Source organism: Aspergillus lucknowensis (assembly GCF_044049455.1).
Source record: "Aspergillus lucknowensis strain CBS 449.75 chromosome Unknown BJX67scaffold_39, whole genome shotgun sequence".
In the NCBI taxonomy this organism is placed as follows: Eukaryota; Fungi; Ascomycota; class Eurotiomycetes; order Eurotiales; family Aspergillaceae; genus Aspergillus; species Aspergillus lucknowensis.
This window is the reverse complement of record NW_027263583.1, coordinates 96,092-109,759: the sequence shown is the minus strand read 5'-3', so window position 1 is coordinate 109,759 and position 13,668 is coordinate 96,092. Positions and strand designations below refer to the sequence as shown.

At 52.3% G+C, this 13,668-nt stretch overlaps 8 protein-coding genes across 8 annotated transcripts; 3 read left to right on the top strand and 5 right to left on the bottom strand.

Annotated features, from left to right (window-relative positions):
• The first annotated feature begins 117 nt into the window (after window positions 1–117).
• BJX67DRAFT_205916 (potassium channel family protein) lies at window positions 118–2,559 on the top strand. Its single transcript, XM_071025515.1, has 3 exons — window positions 118–704; window positions 774–912; window positions 961–2,559. The coding sequence occupies exons 1-3, from the start codon at window positions 436–438 to the stop codon at window positions 2,467–2,469; spliced, it is 1,917 nt and encodes a 638-aa protein (XP_070883559.1). The 5' UTR covers window positions 118–435; the 3' UTR covers window positions 2,470–2,559.
• A 624-nt stretch (window positions 2,560–3,183) lies between these two features.
• On the bottom strand, window positions 3,184–3,910 carry BJX67DRAFT_383626 (uncharacterized protein; the record flags this gene model as incomplete). The annotated part of the gene is made up of 3 exons (XM_071033491.1): window positions 3,184–3,229; window positions 3,384–3,700; window positions 3,770–3,910. 3 exons carry the CDS (start codon window positions 3,908–3,910, stop codon window positions 3,184–3,186), a joined length of 504 nt encoding a protein of 167 aa, XP_070883558.1.
• A 1,056-nt stretch (window positions 3,911–4,966) lies between these two features.
• ptyA (putative tyrosine/serine protein phosphatase) lies at window positions 4,967–6,378 on the top strand. Its single transcript, XM_071029817.1, has 5 exons — window positions 4,967–5,128; window positions 5,182–5,218; window positions 5,291–5,370; window positions 5,423–5,626; window positions 5,710–6,378. Exons 1-5 carry the CDS (start codon window positions 5,031–5,033, stop codon window positions 6,272–6,274), a joined length of 984 nt encoding a protein of 327 aa, XP_070883557.1. The 5' UTR covers window positions 4,967–5,030; the 3' UTR covers window positions 6,275–6,378.
• On the bottom strand, window positions 6,379–8,009 carry BJX67DRAFT_360892 (Frag1/DRAM/Sfk1 family protein). The gene is made up of 5 exons (XM_071029816.1): window positions 7,456–8,009; window positions 7,319–7,400; window positions 6,994–7,263; window positions 6,740–6,945; window positions 6,379–6,689 (listed from the first exon to the last, which is right to left on the bottom strand). The coding sequence occupies exons 1-5, from the start codon at window positions 7,508–7,510 to the stop codon at window positions 6,466–6,468; spliced, it is 837 nt and encodes a 278-aa protein (XP_070883556.1). The 5' UTR covers window positions 7,511–8,009; the 3' UTR covers window positions 6,379–6,465.
• BJX67DRAFT_360890 (uncharacterized protein) lies at window positions 7,241–8,009 on the bottom strand. Its single transcript, XM_071029815.1, has 2 exons — window positions 7,319–8,009; window positions 7,241–7,263 (listed from the first exon to the last, which is right to left on the bottom strand). The coding sequence occupies exon 1, from the start codon at window positions 7,986–7,988 to the stop codon at window positions 7,536–7,538; it is 453 nt and encodes a 150-aa protein (XP_070883555.1). The 5' UTR covers window positions 7,989–8,009; the 3' UTR covers window positions 7,241–7,263; window positions 7,319–7,535.
• Window positions 8,010–8,196: 187 nt separating this feature from the next.
• BJX67DRAFT_389753 (PRA1 family protein-domain-containing protein) lies at window positions 8,197–10,201 on the bottom strand (the record flags this gene model as incomplete). Its single annotated transcript, XM_071034544.1, has 2 exons — window positions 9,257–10,201; window positions 8,197–9,005 (listed from the first exon to the last, which is right to left on the bottom strand). Exons 1-2 carry the CDS (start codon window positions 9,705–9,707, stop codon window positions 8,197–8,199), a joined length of 1,260 nt encoding a protein of 419 aa, XP_070883554.1. The 5' UTR covers window positions 9,708–10,201.
• Window positions 10,202–10,805: 604 nt separating this feature from the next.
• On the top strand, window positions 10,806–12,437 carry BJX67DRAFT_205610 (putative endoplasmic reticulum DnaJ domain protein Erj5). Its single transcript, XM_071025512.1, has 3 exons — window positions 10,806–11,012; window positions 11,069–11,134; window positions 11,194–12,437. Exons 1-3 carry the CDS (start codon window positions 10,940–10,942, stop codon window positions 12,243–12,245), a joined length of 1,191 nt encoding a protein of 396 aa, XP_070883553.1. The 5' UTR covers window positions 10,806–10,939; the 3' UTR covers window positions 12,246–12,437.
• On the bottom strand, window positions 12,438–13,641 carry BJX67DRAFT_205672 (uncharacterized protein). Its single transcript, XM_071025513.1, has one exon. The coding sequence runs from the start codon at window positions 13,100–13,102 to the stop codon at window positions 12,629–12,631; it is 474 nt and encodes a 157-aa protein (XP_070883552.1). The 5' UTR covers window positions 13,103–13,641; the 3' UTR covers window positions 12,438–12,628.
• Window positions 13,642–13,668: the final 27 nt, after the last annotated feature.

Here is a 13,668-nt window from a genome sequence, read left to right as displayed (position 1 = left end):
CTGTTGGCTTCCTGGGTCTCTGCAAAGCTTTTAGATAATGTAATGCTTGGCGATGCTCAGCAGGGGACTTGTCTCTGGTTTCATCTGCCAAATAATGGGGGCGTAAACCTCAGCTACCTTCAGATCAATTTTCTCTGATCCTGAGCAAAGGAAGAAATTGCGACCACGAATTATGCATCCGACTGAAGCCGGGAATCCTCGGAGGACCCATTGGGTTATGATTTCTCCACCTCGTTGGCGAACTTTGCCTTGAAAGAAGTTGGCGCTGACTCGCAGGTGGCTGAGGTGGGGTGCGTCATACCCTGGAGGACAGGACGGACGGACGCTTCTTGGGTGAAATGGATGCTGTATTTGAATAAGATACTCATGACGGGTCCTTAAATATCCATTAATCCAGCCCTATCTGACGAACAGCCATCTACAGGGCACGGAGCGATGTCACGAACAAGCGATAGCGAAGCACCAAGGGCCCGGTCGTTCCGAGGGCTTCAACTGCAGTTCTCCATGAGGCCGGCCGACGACAACGAACCACAAGATTGGTGGTTTGCCTCGACGGCCATTCCCCTGATCGCTGCAACAACCGGCCCGCTCGCCAATCTGATGTCCATTGTTGCTTTGGTCAGTCCCTGGCGGAATAACATCCGCTGGGAACAGAGCGATGTGGACGGGAGCCCGGTAGAAGTGGGTTATAAGGATCCTCGATGGCGAGTTGGCAATATTATCTATCTAATTTCTGAAAGTAGTTTGGTACCTGTGGCTAACCTTGATCACAGGTGTATTGCGTTGAATGCCACTTCCCTTGCGTGTGGGTTGGCTGGCAATTTCTTTCTCTTGTGCAACTTCACGCGCATCGTGCGGTATATAGTCGCACTGCCTGTGTCGATTTTTCTGTGGCTAGTCTCGGCATTTATTGTGAGCGTCTTGTCTCATCCCCTGATGCTGAAGGCTAAGGTCCTTTAGTTAGTTGCGTTGACGGCATCCGTACATATATACCACAGTCCAGCCCTTCCGGATCAGACATACTCGCAGGCATATTGGAGCGCGGTCATATCCGCCGTCCTCTATTTTCTTCTCTCGGTCGTGCTGATGATAAACATGCTCGGGTATTTCCTCGGTCATTACCCCCAGAACTTTGCTCTCACGGATGACCAGCGGACATTGATTCTCCAAACAATAGCATTTGTGACGTGGCTGGCTATTGGTGGCGCGATCTTCTCACGGGCCATCGAAATATCGTACGCCGACGCCTTGTACTTTTCCGACATCACTATTCTCACTCTAGGCTTTGGCGACATCACCAGTCCAGATGCAGTGGCCAGAGGGCTTGTTTTCCCATATGCAGTGATCGGGATGATAATTCTGGGCCTGGTAGTCTCGAGCATCCACCGATTTGCCCAGCAAATCCACCGCGACAACGTGGTGATGAACCATATCGAACGGAAGCGGAAGGACGTTGTAAGGCGCTCGCAGTCCAACACCGAGCTTGAATATCAGCAGCGGCATACACGCCGACAACCTATAGTGAGCAGGATCAGTACCTTTACGCGGACAAGTGGGAATCAATCCAGGCTCCCGCAGATGGAAGACGAGAGGGACCGGTTTAATGCCATGAGAGCGATTCAAGATGAGACCGCGCGCTTTCGACGGTGGACAAGCCTTGTAGCGAGCATTATCGTATTCGTCATCGTCTGGACATGTGGTGCTGTTGTGTTTTGGGCGCTTGAAGACAGTTGGACATATTTTGAGGCCCTCTACTTTGGATTCTGCTGTCTCCTGACCATTGGATATGGAGACCTCACCCCAACAAACAACGCAGCGCGGCCATTCTTCGTGGTCTGGTCGCTCGTGGCCGTGCCGACAATGACAACGCTCATCTCCAAGATGAGCGATACGCTTGTGGACGGGTACAAGCATGCCACGAATGCTGTTGCGGGATGGACACTACTGCCTCAATCAGGGCAGTACAGAGCCATTCTCGCATGGTTCCCACGCAGAGAAAAGGCCACTCGTTTTCACTTCTTCGACAAACGGCAAACATCCCGAGAAGAGCAGACGGGAGTACCCGAGCCGGAGAAGGGCCACAATCAGAAGTCCCCAAGCAAGGAACAGCCAGGGATGTCCCTCGAAGATCTTGCCCGCGAACCGGGGCCAACAGAACATGAACTCGCGCATCAACTTGCATATGCAATCCGGAGGACCATAAAAGACTCCATGTCTGGCAAACCTAAGAAATATACCTATGAGGAATGGGTCGCTTTTTCTCGGATGATCCGGTTCACGGACCCAAAGCCTGATGGGATGCTTGTCAAGGAGGACGAATACGGGCTGCTGAACTGGGACTGGATCGGAGAAGATAGCCCTCTGCTGGCTGAGAAGACTGAGCCTGAATGGGTTCTTGACCGACTTTGCGAAAGCCTGATCCGATACCTTGCTGCACCTGTCAGGCAGGACACTACTTCAGTTTCTTAACATGGGTGAAATGTCTCAGTCTTCGTCTCGTATCGAAAAGGATGACGCTATTCCCAAAAGCAATATGTACAAGGTCTGCCCACCTTCTGATATCTCTCCGCTTTCCTCATCTCTTCATCTGCCTCTCGAGATGTTGAGTTTCTCTGAAACACGAACTACTTCCTGATGAGGATTTCCAAATGACGAACACCGCTATGGTCCCGGTAACGCCATCCGATCCATTCCCTCCAGCGGCGCCGTCGGACATGCGATACACTGAGATGCTACGATCGTGGCACAATGGTTTGAACCCGGACCTGGACTCGATATTCTCCTTACCAGTCGAGGCAGTCATCGAACTGGCGAGACGAATCGACGCCATTGGAGTACCTCATCGCACGCCTGGCAGATTACGTGATAAATTCCAAGCCACGGGAATTGTCACTGGTGACACTGCATGTAGAGTCCCGTAATCCGCCGTCAACTGGGACGTCTACCTTACTAGTGCAGGAGAATTACTGCTTTCATCTTCCATGATCAGCGGAACAACAGACACCACACGATGCCGATCTAGATGGTGTTGACTGGAACTAGGGTACATGGGAGGAGACAAGGAGAGGAACGACAGCGTGGCTCAACCTCGAATATCTAGCCACGTTACGAGACACAACACAGCAGGGTACTCCGACAGTCAGGCGCTCAGGATTGACTGGTGTTACTGCGGAGATAATATAATCAGCACTCGTACGCCATATTCGTGACTCTTGCAAGGGTTTCTGGACTAGATACTGAGCATATAACGAAATTTAGACTCTTTCCTAAGATTTAATCTCACCCGCATTTGCACCACGTGCAGTTCTTTGTGTGCAAAATATCAAGGCTGAACTATCCTGAATACCAGCTTTGGTAAAACCCCCCTTGGGGGTATACATTACAGCATCGCCCGCGCCAATCCAAACCCAGCCCTCCCAATCCCTATGGCAGCACCACCCGCCTGCATCATCCCATTAACAACAGCGACCCCGACACCCCCAGCACCAGCACTCTGCAACGTAGCGAACGCACCTCCAGCAACCGGATTCCCAATAACGCTGTGTATACAAGCGGCAACTGATCCCGCCTGCACACCCCCAGCACCGAAACCCACGGCCCCGAGGACCGGCCCTGCGACAACACCAGGAGCAGCAACCATGACACCACCAACGACGAGGGACGCCACGGTGAGTGGGTTTGTGGCGGACCAGTTTGCGGCCTAATCGTTATTAGTAACTAGCCCTCCGGCTTGCAGGTGGCAGCGGGGAAACGGTGGGTGGTGGCATACCTGGCCTACGACGTCGAGTGACTTCTCGACGGCGGGTTTCCCGTACACGGTTGCCAACTTGGGGCCCTCGGTGAGGGCCTTCTGGACGGCGCTTGAGCCTGCGGAGGCGATTTGGGCTGGGAGGTTCTGCGGTATGGACATTTTTTCTTTTTGGGTTGGTGTTAATGGGGGGTATGAGGTAGGGGTGATGAGTTGAGAGATGAGCTGGAAAGCTGTGAGAGATAGAAGAAGAAGAAGAAGAAGAAGAAGAAGAAGAAGAAGAAGAAGAAGAAGATGGTGATGATGATGATGAAGGAGAGGGAGGGGTTGCAGCTTGTCGAAATCAAGGGATGAAAGAGCGTTGGGTTGGGTGCCGTGCCGCCTGCAGTACAAACAAGCACTCCCGCTTCGCAGCCTTGCGAACGGAATTGTCAGCCAGTCAATTGCAGGATGATGAATCTTGTCAGAAGCAAATATCTATCGATTGGCGGGGTTGGTTGGCTGTGAGGCACAGAGATACTTCTACGACCTTCCCACCTATGAGTTGTGGGGGGTATGTAATGCTGTCCTAATCAAGAGTGTCTAAATAGGAATGGCATAACCTGCCGATAGGTACAGACAATAATGCATGTCAGATCCATCTCTACAACAAGCGAAGCTATGCGCAGCTGAAGCATTATAGTGCAAGTTCAATCCATGCCCTACTTCAGGACGGACACACGCAGTGAACGACTTCGCATTGGGAAAGATCAATGCCAACTGAGGGTCTGGCCCTTCAAGGATACCATGGCATTCTCCGCCGCAGGATGGTGGTCCCGCTTGCCGCGAGAGCATTTATCGCCATTAGTATTAATCCTGTCCGGTCTTAGCGGGAGGCGACAGACAAGAACAGGCTTTGTGAAGTTCCTCGCAGCCAGCAACACACGCTCGCGAACGAGAGGAGTGTCCCGCAATGGCGAAGGGAGCCTTGAGAAACTCTGACTTCCTGAGGGCCTCAATGTCGAAGAATGGGTACTTGAAGAAGATGCCCTAGTTGTCGAATTCGCGTCTACATGGCAAAGAACCCGTTTTGCGAGTTGTGGAATCGAGAGGGAAGATAAATTTGTCATAACAACATGATCAATAATCTCTGGGGGCTCAGCACAGATCCACCGCGCTAGGTAGGACATCACGAGCTCCGGGCGTTAGCGGCGGAATGATTGATGAACGCCCCGGCCTTCCCAGCCCCTCCCCTCTCAACTTCTCGGTCGACTGAAGATGATGATTGCTGTCGTCATTCATAATGCCCACCACGCATAGTTCGAACCCCGATCGTCCCTTCGACAGCATCATCAACTTCCGCGATGTCGGCCGGACAATCAACCAGATGGCCGGGAAGAGGTATGTGCTTTGCGAGTCATGGAGGATACTCCGTACATGCTAACTGCAAACAGGCTCTTGAAAGAGGGTGTTCTGTTCCGGAGTGCCCGGGTAATTCACTTACCCAGTTTAATCGATGATATGCGTGGATCGGCCACACTGACCCAACAATGACCGCCCTAGCTTGATGAAGCATCCGATGAGGATATCCGTCATTTGACGGGCAATCTCAACGTGTCTACAATCCTCGACCTTCGCTCTACGTATGGACCCGTTGATATTTCGTACTGCCGAATAGAGACTGAAAGTAAACAGAACGGAACACCGCATGGCAATCACAAAATACAGAAAGACGCACCCAGCTCCATCACCAGAAGAGAACCCGGGTGGTCAAGGTGAAGAAGAGTATATCCATCTTCCGCCCCTCGAGGACACGAAAGCCACGCGCCACCTAATAAGCCTTACGGGGCGGGCCTTCGAGATGCGGCTCCTATGGCGGTTGGACTGGTGGAATTTCACGTAGGTCTCCTCTTCCTTCCCCCCCCCTCATTCATTTTGGTTCGTCCGACTATTAGTATCGCGTCCGTATTAACATCCCACAGGAAACTCCTCGCCTACCTAGCCGCAGGCTACAGACAAGACGCCGTGCGCATAATCGGCGAGAACGTAATGAAGCCCGCCGGACTGACGGGGCTAGCCATGGACACGCTCGAGGCTAGCACAGCCGAGCTAAAGGAAGTATTCGACCTTCTCGGTTCGCGCGAACTGCCATCTTCACCTTCACCTCCATCTCCATCTTCTTCTCCCGGTGCAAACGATTCCACCGGCGGCGTGCTTGTCCACTGCACGCAAGGGAAAGACCGCACGGGTCTGGTTATCCTGCTCTTGCTCCTTCTTACGGGTGTTGTGGAGGGTTCCGCGATAGCCCGTGAGTATGTTCGCTCTGAGAAGGAGTTGGAGAGGGTGTCTGCCGAGGAGAAAGAGGAGAGGATGAGGGAGATTCGGGCCTTGGGGCTTGGCGAGGAGTATACGAGGTGTCCGGTGGATTTTACGGAGGGGGTCACGAGGTTTCTGGAGGAGAGATATGGGGGTGTACGGGGGTATTTGCGGTTTGCTGGGGTTGAGGACGGGGTTATCGAGGCTGTTAGGAGAAGGTTTGTGGCTTAATTTGGGTTAGGGATAAGGTTATACTTTCTAGGATTGGGTTGGAGCCTTAAAAGGGTACGATAGTTATAGAGAGAGAATTGTATCGTGGGTGTCCAGCAAGTCATCTAATTATTTTACATGTCATAAGTCGTAACTCGTACTCTAGGTATCTCAACCAAACGAGCCGCACAATGTTGAAAGCAACACACAGTTCAGAAGTGTTGAGGCGGACCGTCACGATAGTAGCCGGCGCTCATATCCGCGTTTGGTCCGGCGGAGTTCTGCGTCAATGGTTCTTCGTATACCATATTAGACTGTTCTGAATGCGCGGATCCGATGCGCTTCTCGCCCTGTGGGACATGCTTCCGCGTGCGGACGGCCGGTAATAGGTCGATGACGAACGAGAGGACATAGAAGGTGAATACTAGGGCAATTACTACAGCTTTAGTTAGTGAGAGTTTTGTCAATTAAACGAAGGACACACACCCCACTCAAGCACGGCCGCAGCATTCCGGTGCTGCGGACGGTGCCAGCCACAGATGCCAAAAGCAATGGCCAACGCAATTTCAATCACCACGAAGACAGCCTTGATCCAGAAACTGGCCAGGAGAACGCGGTGGTGGGAGCGGTAAAAGATGCCGATGCGGAGGTATTCGACGCAGATGAGGATAGCGCTGACCAGGTATGCCACACTGACTTGTTAACCAGAGAGTCGAAAAAATCTGTAGAGAAGAGCTTACAGGAACATGGCTAAAAATCCGCCATGCAACCGCGAGTGGTGGACGGTATCGAAAATCGAGAGCAGGATCAACCCTACAGCACCTGCAATCGAGAAGAAGATAGACCCAATCGCACAGGCTTTGTCCAGCAGGCCTTTATTCGGGACCAACTGCCCAGCATGCCGAAGCCATCTTTCTGCGATGAACGAGAGATCAAGGAACACGACAGTAATCACGCTACCCGTAATAAACAGGGGTTTCAGGCCCTGCGCACCAACGTCGGATATATACCTAAGTGTAGTCAGTACTGTGATTGCAGGTACTATTGAAGGCATTGATTACTTACGCAATGGTCTGTCCTGGTTCCATACTCGAATAGATTGGATTTCCTTGGACACACCAGGACCCCAGCATCGCAGCAAGCATGGCTGGAAAAGAGTGAGTATTATCCCGCTGCCTATTTCGGGCGTAGCCTTAACGCACCTATCCACATGCATGCCGAAATGACAGGAAAGATCCAGAAGGAGATAATCCACATCTTGTTCCGATACTGAGCCGCGCCGCTACGCACCAGCAAATTGAGCTCCGCCTCGGATTGGAACGAGTATGGGAAGCGGAGAAGGGGAAAGGAGGAGAAAACAGGGGACAATGATATAAGTCGGAGGACTGACGAGAATTATTACGTAGTTTTCGTCAGTATAGGAAGAACCTGGTTGTGGAGCTACTAGCTTTTTTAAAGTCATTATGGGATGCGCCGGAAGCTGCGGATGTGGCTTGAAAACAACACGGCGACGACCGGGGAAACTCCTCGATGACACCAAATTTTTAGCCAGGTGACCCATTGCCGTCGGTCTCGAGCGCTGTGTGACTGGACCTGAGTAGACTGGCTGTGCTGGACTGTGTTGTGCTGATCTGTAGCAAGGATGACTTCGCTGCGTTTCGCCCCGGCAGTTTTGGACACCGACGTCATGGTGGCTGGAGACGCTGCCAGCGGTTCTGCACATGGAACTCCGCATTAAATCCGGCAGAACAAATCATGAGGGCATTAGTTGCATGTGTTTTCAAAGCCATGCTATAATTAGGTATATCATTAAAGTGTATGTTCAAGGTTCAGAATAAAGTTGCCTAAAACCGTCTATTCGAACTCCAGACGCTCTGTGTCGCTGTGAAGACAACCCACCCGAGAAAACACCCAAGATATGAAGGAGCATAGAGCTGGCGGACTCAAGAATGGCCGCCGTGTTGGCGGCTGCGTCTGCCGGCCACACAACTGGAACTGCTTGGCACTTTGTGTTCCATGACTTCCACAATATGGACTTCGTCGCCGGTACTTGCTGGACTGCGTTTTTTGGAGCTGACGTTACCGCTGTCATTATTTTGGCCCTCCACCGGCTCCGGGGCTAACACCGGTGATGAGGCATTCGCGTACGACGCTCGTACTGGCCCAGGCAAAGATGGGCTGTGCATGGGTTGAATGGATTCCCAAGCGGGTGGGACTTGGTACGGGACAATCCGCTGGATACTAGGGGCCGGAGAGAACGCCGGATCGTGGTTCAAGGAGCCGGGAAAAGGCGGTTGGACGGGGGACCGCGGCGTCGTGGTCGATGATTGTGGACTGACCGAAGACCCCGTTGTTCTGGCCAATCCACAGTATACACTGGTGTCGAGAGGGCGTGGTCCGTTTCGCCAGGCCGCCCCATTCCGTCTCCCAGCCAAGCGCTTCTTGTCGACCTGAGCCTGAGGAGCCGCTTGTTGTCGCTTACGCTCCAGAGCTTCTAACTCTCGTTTGGATAGAGTAACGTTCTTCTGCCCTTCGGAGTGTGCGCGTCGAATTCGCTCCAGCACTTTCTCCACCATCCATTCCTCATTGTCCCCCATCGCCAGTTGTACCGCATATGCCACCGTACTGTCCGTGTCTTCGTAAATATTGTAGTCAGCACCGTCAACCGATCTTGGCATATTGTTGTATCCATAGTGTCCCATCATAGATCTCTGCCACCCAATTCCTCCATCCTGTGGAGTAGCCAATTTTCCTGTATCCAGTCGATCATCCCTCATCTCCTCGTGATCCTCCGTTCCACTATCCACTTCCTCAATCCGTGCATCACCATCTACCCTTGGTCCTCCTCTTTTCCCGCTTCGCCTCCCCAGATATACTCCCGGTGGTCTTCCCCCGAGGGGCATCCCATTAGGAGCTCGCGGCCGACCACCTAGACCGCCTCCTCCGAAAAAGCATTCTCGATTGGTTTATCCATGAAAGCAGCATGGCCAAAGACGGTCACACCAGTTGCTCCAACCAGCCAGAGAAATGTAGCAAATGGAGAAGCCCAAAAGCCCAGAGGCACTGCGACAAGCAGCAGCCCAGTGTAGAGTTGAGAAGTATTGAATCGAGCAAAACCCAGGTCAAGATCACGGCCACCGAGTTTTCCGATTCCCCACAAACCACCACTGACCAGGAAAATGACGAAAAGCAGGACCGGGTTTGTCAGGAGGCTGTAGATGCTGAGCATCACGAAGATTGCGGCATAGTTGCTCGAGAAGTAGGATAGGTTGTAGTTGATTCGGCTTTGGGCCTCGCCGAAATTCGCAGGCTTCGAGATGCGTTTGAAGTCCAGAAATTCAGAGATCGGGCGAAGATTGGCGAAGCGCGATCCAAAAGACTGAGAACGAAGGCTGTTGAATCGGTCACCGAACCGCGAGGTGATCACCTCAATAGGAATCTGGATTGGGCTCATTGTGAAGTCTGAAGGCGGGGTTGAATAGAAGTTGAGAGCACGGTACTCGAATGATGAAACGTCGAGATTAGGAGGTCAATGAGAAGAAGTGGGAGTTGGAATGTCGCGGGAGGAAAAGGGGGTGCCTAAAGTCAATGCTGGAAGAAATGTCGAGCTGGCAAGACCGGAAAACAAGCGTTAGCCTCTTTTGGGCCAGCCCGTACCTTATCCGTACCAACTGTTACAAGGAAGTGACGACGGCTCCAACCACAGCCTCAAAGAGAGAGGAGGGCGCTGTGTTTGGGTGGCTGATTCTTTTAAAGACTGCACAAGGGCTCCTGTCGACTGATCGGAGTCAATTCTCCGTTTGCGATTTCCCTCCCCAGGGAGTGATGTAACGGCCGGATGGGGCTCTGGGTTGGTTGCTGAGCGCGGAATGCTTCCCCGTTGGCACAACGCCAAGGGCTCGGGATGGGTATGCTCTGCTATGTATTGATGCCGTCACCGGGACGCAATGCTGCCTTCCACAACATCATTTGTAGTTGCTGCTGGCAATATCTCAGCCACCATGTTGGTAAATATCGCTTCTCCATACTGGTAATTGGGATATTACGAGAACTTGTTTTCAAAGATGGGCCCCTATCAGAAGGATGAGACATATCACAGCCCAGCAGACAGATGCATTGGTCTCCATTATCACTTGGAATTTAGTACCCAATGCTTTCCTGCCACTGTCACTCTCTCGTGCATTAAGTTATGCAAATATCAAATCCGCAGTGTGGCTCCACCGGTCCCTTTGGAGCTACTCGACGAAAACGTCTCTGTCAATGTCAGGGCAATGCGCTCTTCAACAGCCTACTTATTGCTGGGCAAGATACTTGGCTATCCTCTGGACGCACATCTGCAGTTCGAAGTCCTGGTCCTCCTTGTACGAGCCCTCCGAAACTGCTCGTTGAATATTTTCCCAGCTGTAATCGGGTCATGATGTTCTCCTGGACGACTCAAAGCAAGTCTGTCGTAATGAGCCGTAATTTCCGCCAAGTTCCTCCTTGACCGCCTTCCTGCCGCATCTCCAGAATGAACGAACTGGCCAGAAGAGAAATATTTCTCAAAGGCAAAAAGAGTGCGACACATGCGTCCGGGGTCGTCATGGAATGATATCTCCCTCCACCCCCTGAAGTTATCCGCTATTTCCTCTTCCTCCTCTCAAATTGTCTCGGGCTTAGGGGCTTTCACCGCTCTGTTCCCTGACAATGAAGACGACTGTGTTCCGTCTGTGCCTGTTCGCGGTTTTCTTTGTCATTGTTGCAGCTTGGACGAAAGAAGGTTGGCAGCATGTCGATTGGCACATCAGTATTGGGACTAACTTTATAATTGTCTAGACTATGAGATCTTCCGTCTCCATGACGAGATTACCGCAACAGAAGGGTTTAATGTGACATTTTACGGTATAATTCTCTGAGCCTGTCGACTTTAATGCAACCCGTCTTCTGACTCGAGCTTCCAGATTTCTTAGGTGTCCGCCCAAACGCCAATCAGGATGAGCTGAACAAGGCGTACCGTAAGATGTCGCGACTCCTCCACCCCGACAAAGTCAAGCGGTCCTTTATCGCCAACAGCTCGAAAGACAAGAGCAAGTCCAAAACCAGTCAGAAGGGCGTGCACGTCAATCAAGGCCCTACGAAGCGAGAAATTGACGCCGCCGTCAAGGATGCCCACGAGCGCTCCCAGCGCCTGAACACTGTCGCCAACATCCTTCGTGGCCCGGCTCGTGAGCGCTACGACTATTTCATGAAGCATGGATTCCCGAAGTGGAGGGGCACCGGTTACTACTATTCACGGTTTCGTCCCGGGCTGGGCTCAGTCCTCGTCGGACTATTTTTAGTCTTTGGCGGTGGCGCTCATTATGCCGCCTTGGTTCTTAGCTGGAAGCGCCAACGGGAGTTCGTCGATCGGTACGTTCGTCAGGCTAGGAGGGCTGCATGGGGTGATGAGCTGGGTATCCGGGGTATCGGGGGTGCGGCTTCTCCCGCTCCTACCCCTCCTCCGGCAGCGGGCGCTGGAGACGCCGGCGCTATCCCGATGAACCGCCGACAGAAGCGAATGATGGATAGGGAGAGCCGTAAACCGAAGAAAGGTGGAAACGCGAAGTCCAACTCGCGTAGTAGCGGAACTGCGACACCAACTGGCGATTCTGTCGAACCAACCGGCGAGAGAAAAAGAGTTGTTGCTGAGAATGGCAAAGTCCTAATTGTTGATTCTGTTGGCAATGTGTTCCTAGAGGAGGAGACTGAAGACGGAGATCGCCAGGAGTTCTTGCTTGATGTTGAAGCGATCCAGCGCCCCACCGTGCGTGACACAATGATATTCCGGCTGCCAGCCTGGGCTTATCGGAAGACTGTTGGGCAGATCCTTGGAACATATAACATGGCTGAGAACGGAGCCGCTTCAGACGACGAGCAAGTGGAACCTGAAGAGCGGGTTGAGCAATCTAGCTCGGCCGTGGCTTCGGGGAGTTCGACGTCGAGAAGAAGGGGGAAACGTTCTCAACGATCTTAAGACTTTGTTGGCGGAGTATAGACGGAAATCTAGCGTTTCCCGTGCCTAAAATGTATAGATATACTTACACCCAATGACATGCCGTCGCTAGTACTAGCCCTGAGTAGTATGCAGCCTCAATTTATCTATCTTGGATGATTCCGTGGGACTTGCTGCGAAGCCTACAATGCGGGGCGGAAACTTGGTTAGATGTAGACTATGGATGACCTCCTCATTTATAAGATAACAGTGGCAATCAAAAAGATGATATAAAATCAACCAAAGAGTAAAGGAAGGTAAATATGCCATTGTCGTCCTCGTGATCGTGACTTTCATTAAGTGCTGTGTCATTCCAGTGTACTTTCTCATTGATCTCCCTCCAGTAGATAACAATGAATACTCTTCTACATCAGCATCTTGGCAATATTCATCAACCCGTTGATATTTCCAGCCATGCCGCCATCACCACCGGACCTTGAGGATGACGATGAGCTTCCGCCAAAGATATGCTTGGGCAGATGAATTCCGATCATGCCGAACAGCTTGTAGAGCACGCCACTGGTGATCAGGGGGACAACGACCAGCAGAAGTACCTTCATCGGATGACGACGCGCATAGTGGATGATATCGCGGAACAAGCGCCTAATGTAGCGGACGATACGTTGGATGAACCCAGAGCGCGGACGAGCCCTTCGCGATGAGGAGGAGAAAACGGACGGGCTTGATCGCCCCGTGCGACTCCCGCTGAAACTGAAGACTGAGGGAGCGGAGTGGCGGCTGTGGTGGGTAGAATACCCACTGTTGGACCGGCGGGAAGGAGACTTCTTTCGGACAAAGTAGTAGTCGGATGTTGAAGAGCGGCCGTCAAACCAGCCCATCGTGATCTCACTTGGCTGGAATTAAGCCTGCGGGATATATGGCTTTGTTGATATCGAACTCGTGTGCTTTTGGGACCTGAACGGAGGTTGAATCCCCTTTGATTCAGTTCGACGGTCCGTCAGCTTCGGTCCTGATGCTTGCTCCTCGAAGTGTCGAATTTCTCAAGCAATCATAAATCGGTTGCGGAGTCGCTTGCTGCACAACACCGGCTTTAGGCGCTTTGCTGCATCAATTGTCTCCACCGCTTCGTCCAAACTGGTTCAAAGAGGACAATTGCAAAGATACGACCAAAAGCCGCTGGGCGCACTGAGAGTCTGGGAGACGTATTTCGCACAGACAACCGAGGACTCAACCCGCCGCCAGTACAGAAGGCAAGGGAGGAATGATGCAGAAGTTTGAAGAAATTCTGACCGGCCTGGGAAATGAATTGAGCTCCCTTTGGCGAGGCGAGCCCTCGGCTGCAACAAAGTCGGTGGCTGGCGGATTGAGTTCTGCTCACCCTCGAAGGTGATTGGCAGTGATTCTCAGGGGCCAGCCGCAGCAGGCGACGCCTCAGGGATCAGGC

Excerpts from the sequence above, each read along its gene's own strand:
- BJX67DRAFT_205916 (XM_071025515.1), top strand. The coding sequence starts at position 436 with ATGTCACGAACAAGCGATAGCGAAGCACCAAGGGCCCGGTCGTTCCGA. Across the intron at positions 705-773 it reads GGTTATAAGGATCCTCGATG|GTGTATTGCGTTGAATGCCA; the intron begins GCGAGTTGGCAA and ends CCTTGATCACAG. Across the intron at positions 913-960 it reads GGCTAGTCTCGGCATTTATT|TTAGTTGCGTTGACGGCATC; the intron begins GTGAGCGTCTTG and ends AAGGTCCTTTAG.
- ptyA (XM_071029817.1), top strand. The coding sequence starts at position 5,031 with ATGCCCACCACGCATAGTTCGAACCCCGATCGTCCCTTCGACAGCATC. Across the intron at positions 5,129-5,181 it reads AACCAGATGGCCGGGAAGAG|GCTCTTGAAAGAGGGTGTTC; the intron begins GTATGTGCTTTG and ends AACTGCAAACAG. Across the intron at positions 5,219-5,290 it reads TTCTGTTCCGGAGTGCCCGG|CTTGATGAAGCATCCGATGA; the intron begins GTAATTCACTTA and ends TGACCGCCCTAG.
- BJX67DRAFT_360892 (XM_071029816.1), bottom strand. The coding sequence starts at position 7,510 with ATGTGGATTATCTCCTTCTGGATCTTTCCTGTCATTTCGGCATGCATG. Across the intron at positions 6,946-6,993 it reads GGATTTTTAGCCATGTTCCT|TGTGGCATACCTGGTCAGCG; the intron begins GTAAGCTCTTCT and ends TTAACAAGTCAG. Across the intron at positions 6,690-6,739 it reads TGCGGCCGTGCTTGAGTGGG|TAATTGCCCTAGTATTCACC; the intron begins GTGTGTGTCCTT and ends CTAAAGCTGTAG.
- BJX67DRAFT_360890 (XM_071029815.1), bottom strand. The coding sequence starts at position 7,988 with ATGCGGAGTTCCATGTGCAGAACCGCTGGCAGCGTCTCCAGCCACCAT.
- BJX67DRAFT_205610 (XM_071025512.1), top strand. The coding sequence starts at position 10,940 with ATGAAGACGACTGTGTTCCGTCTGTGCCTGTTCGCGGTTTTCTTTGTC. Across the intron at positions 11,013-11,068 it reads TGCAGCTTGGACGAAAGAAG|ACTATGAGATCTTCCGTCTC; the intron begins GTTGGCAGCATG and ends ATAATTGTCTAG. Across the intron at positions 11,135-11,193 it reads GTTTAATGTGACATTTTACG|ATTTCTTAGGTGTCCGCCCA; the intron begins GTATAATTCTCT and ends TCGAGCTTCCAG.
- BJX67DRAFT_205672 (XM_071025513.1), bottom strand. The coding sequence starts at position 13,102 with ATGGGCTGGTTTGACGGCCGCTCTTCAACATCCGACTACTACTTTGTC.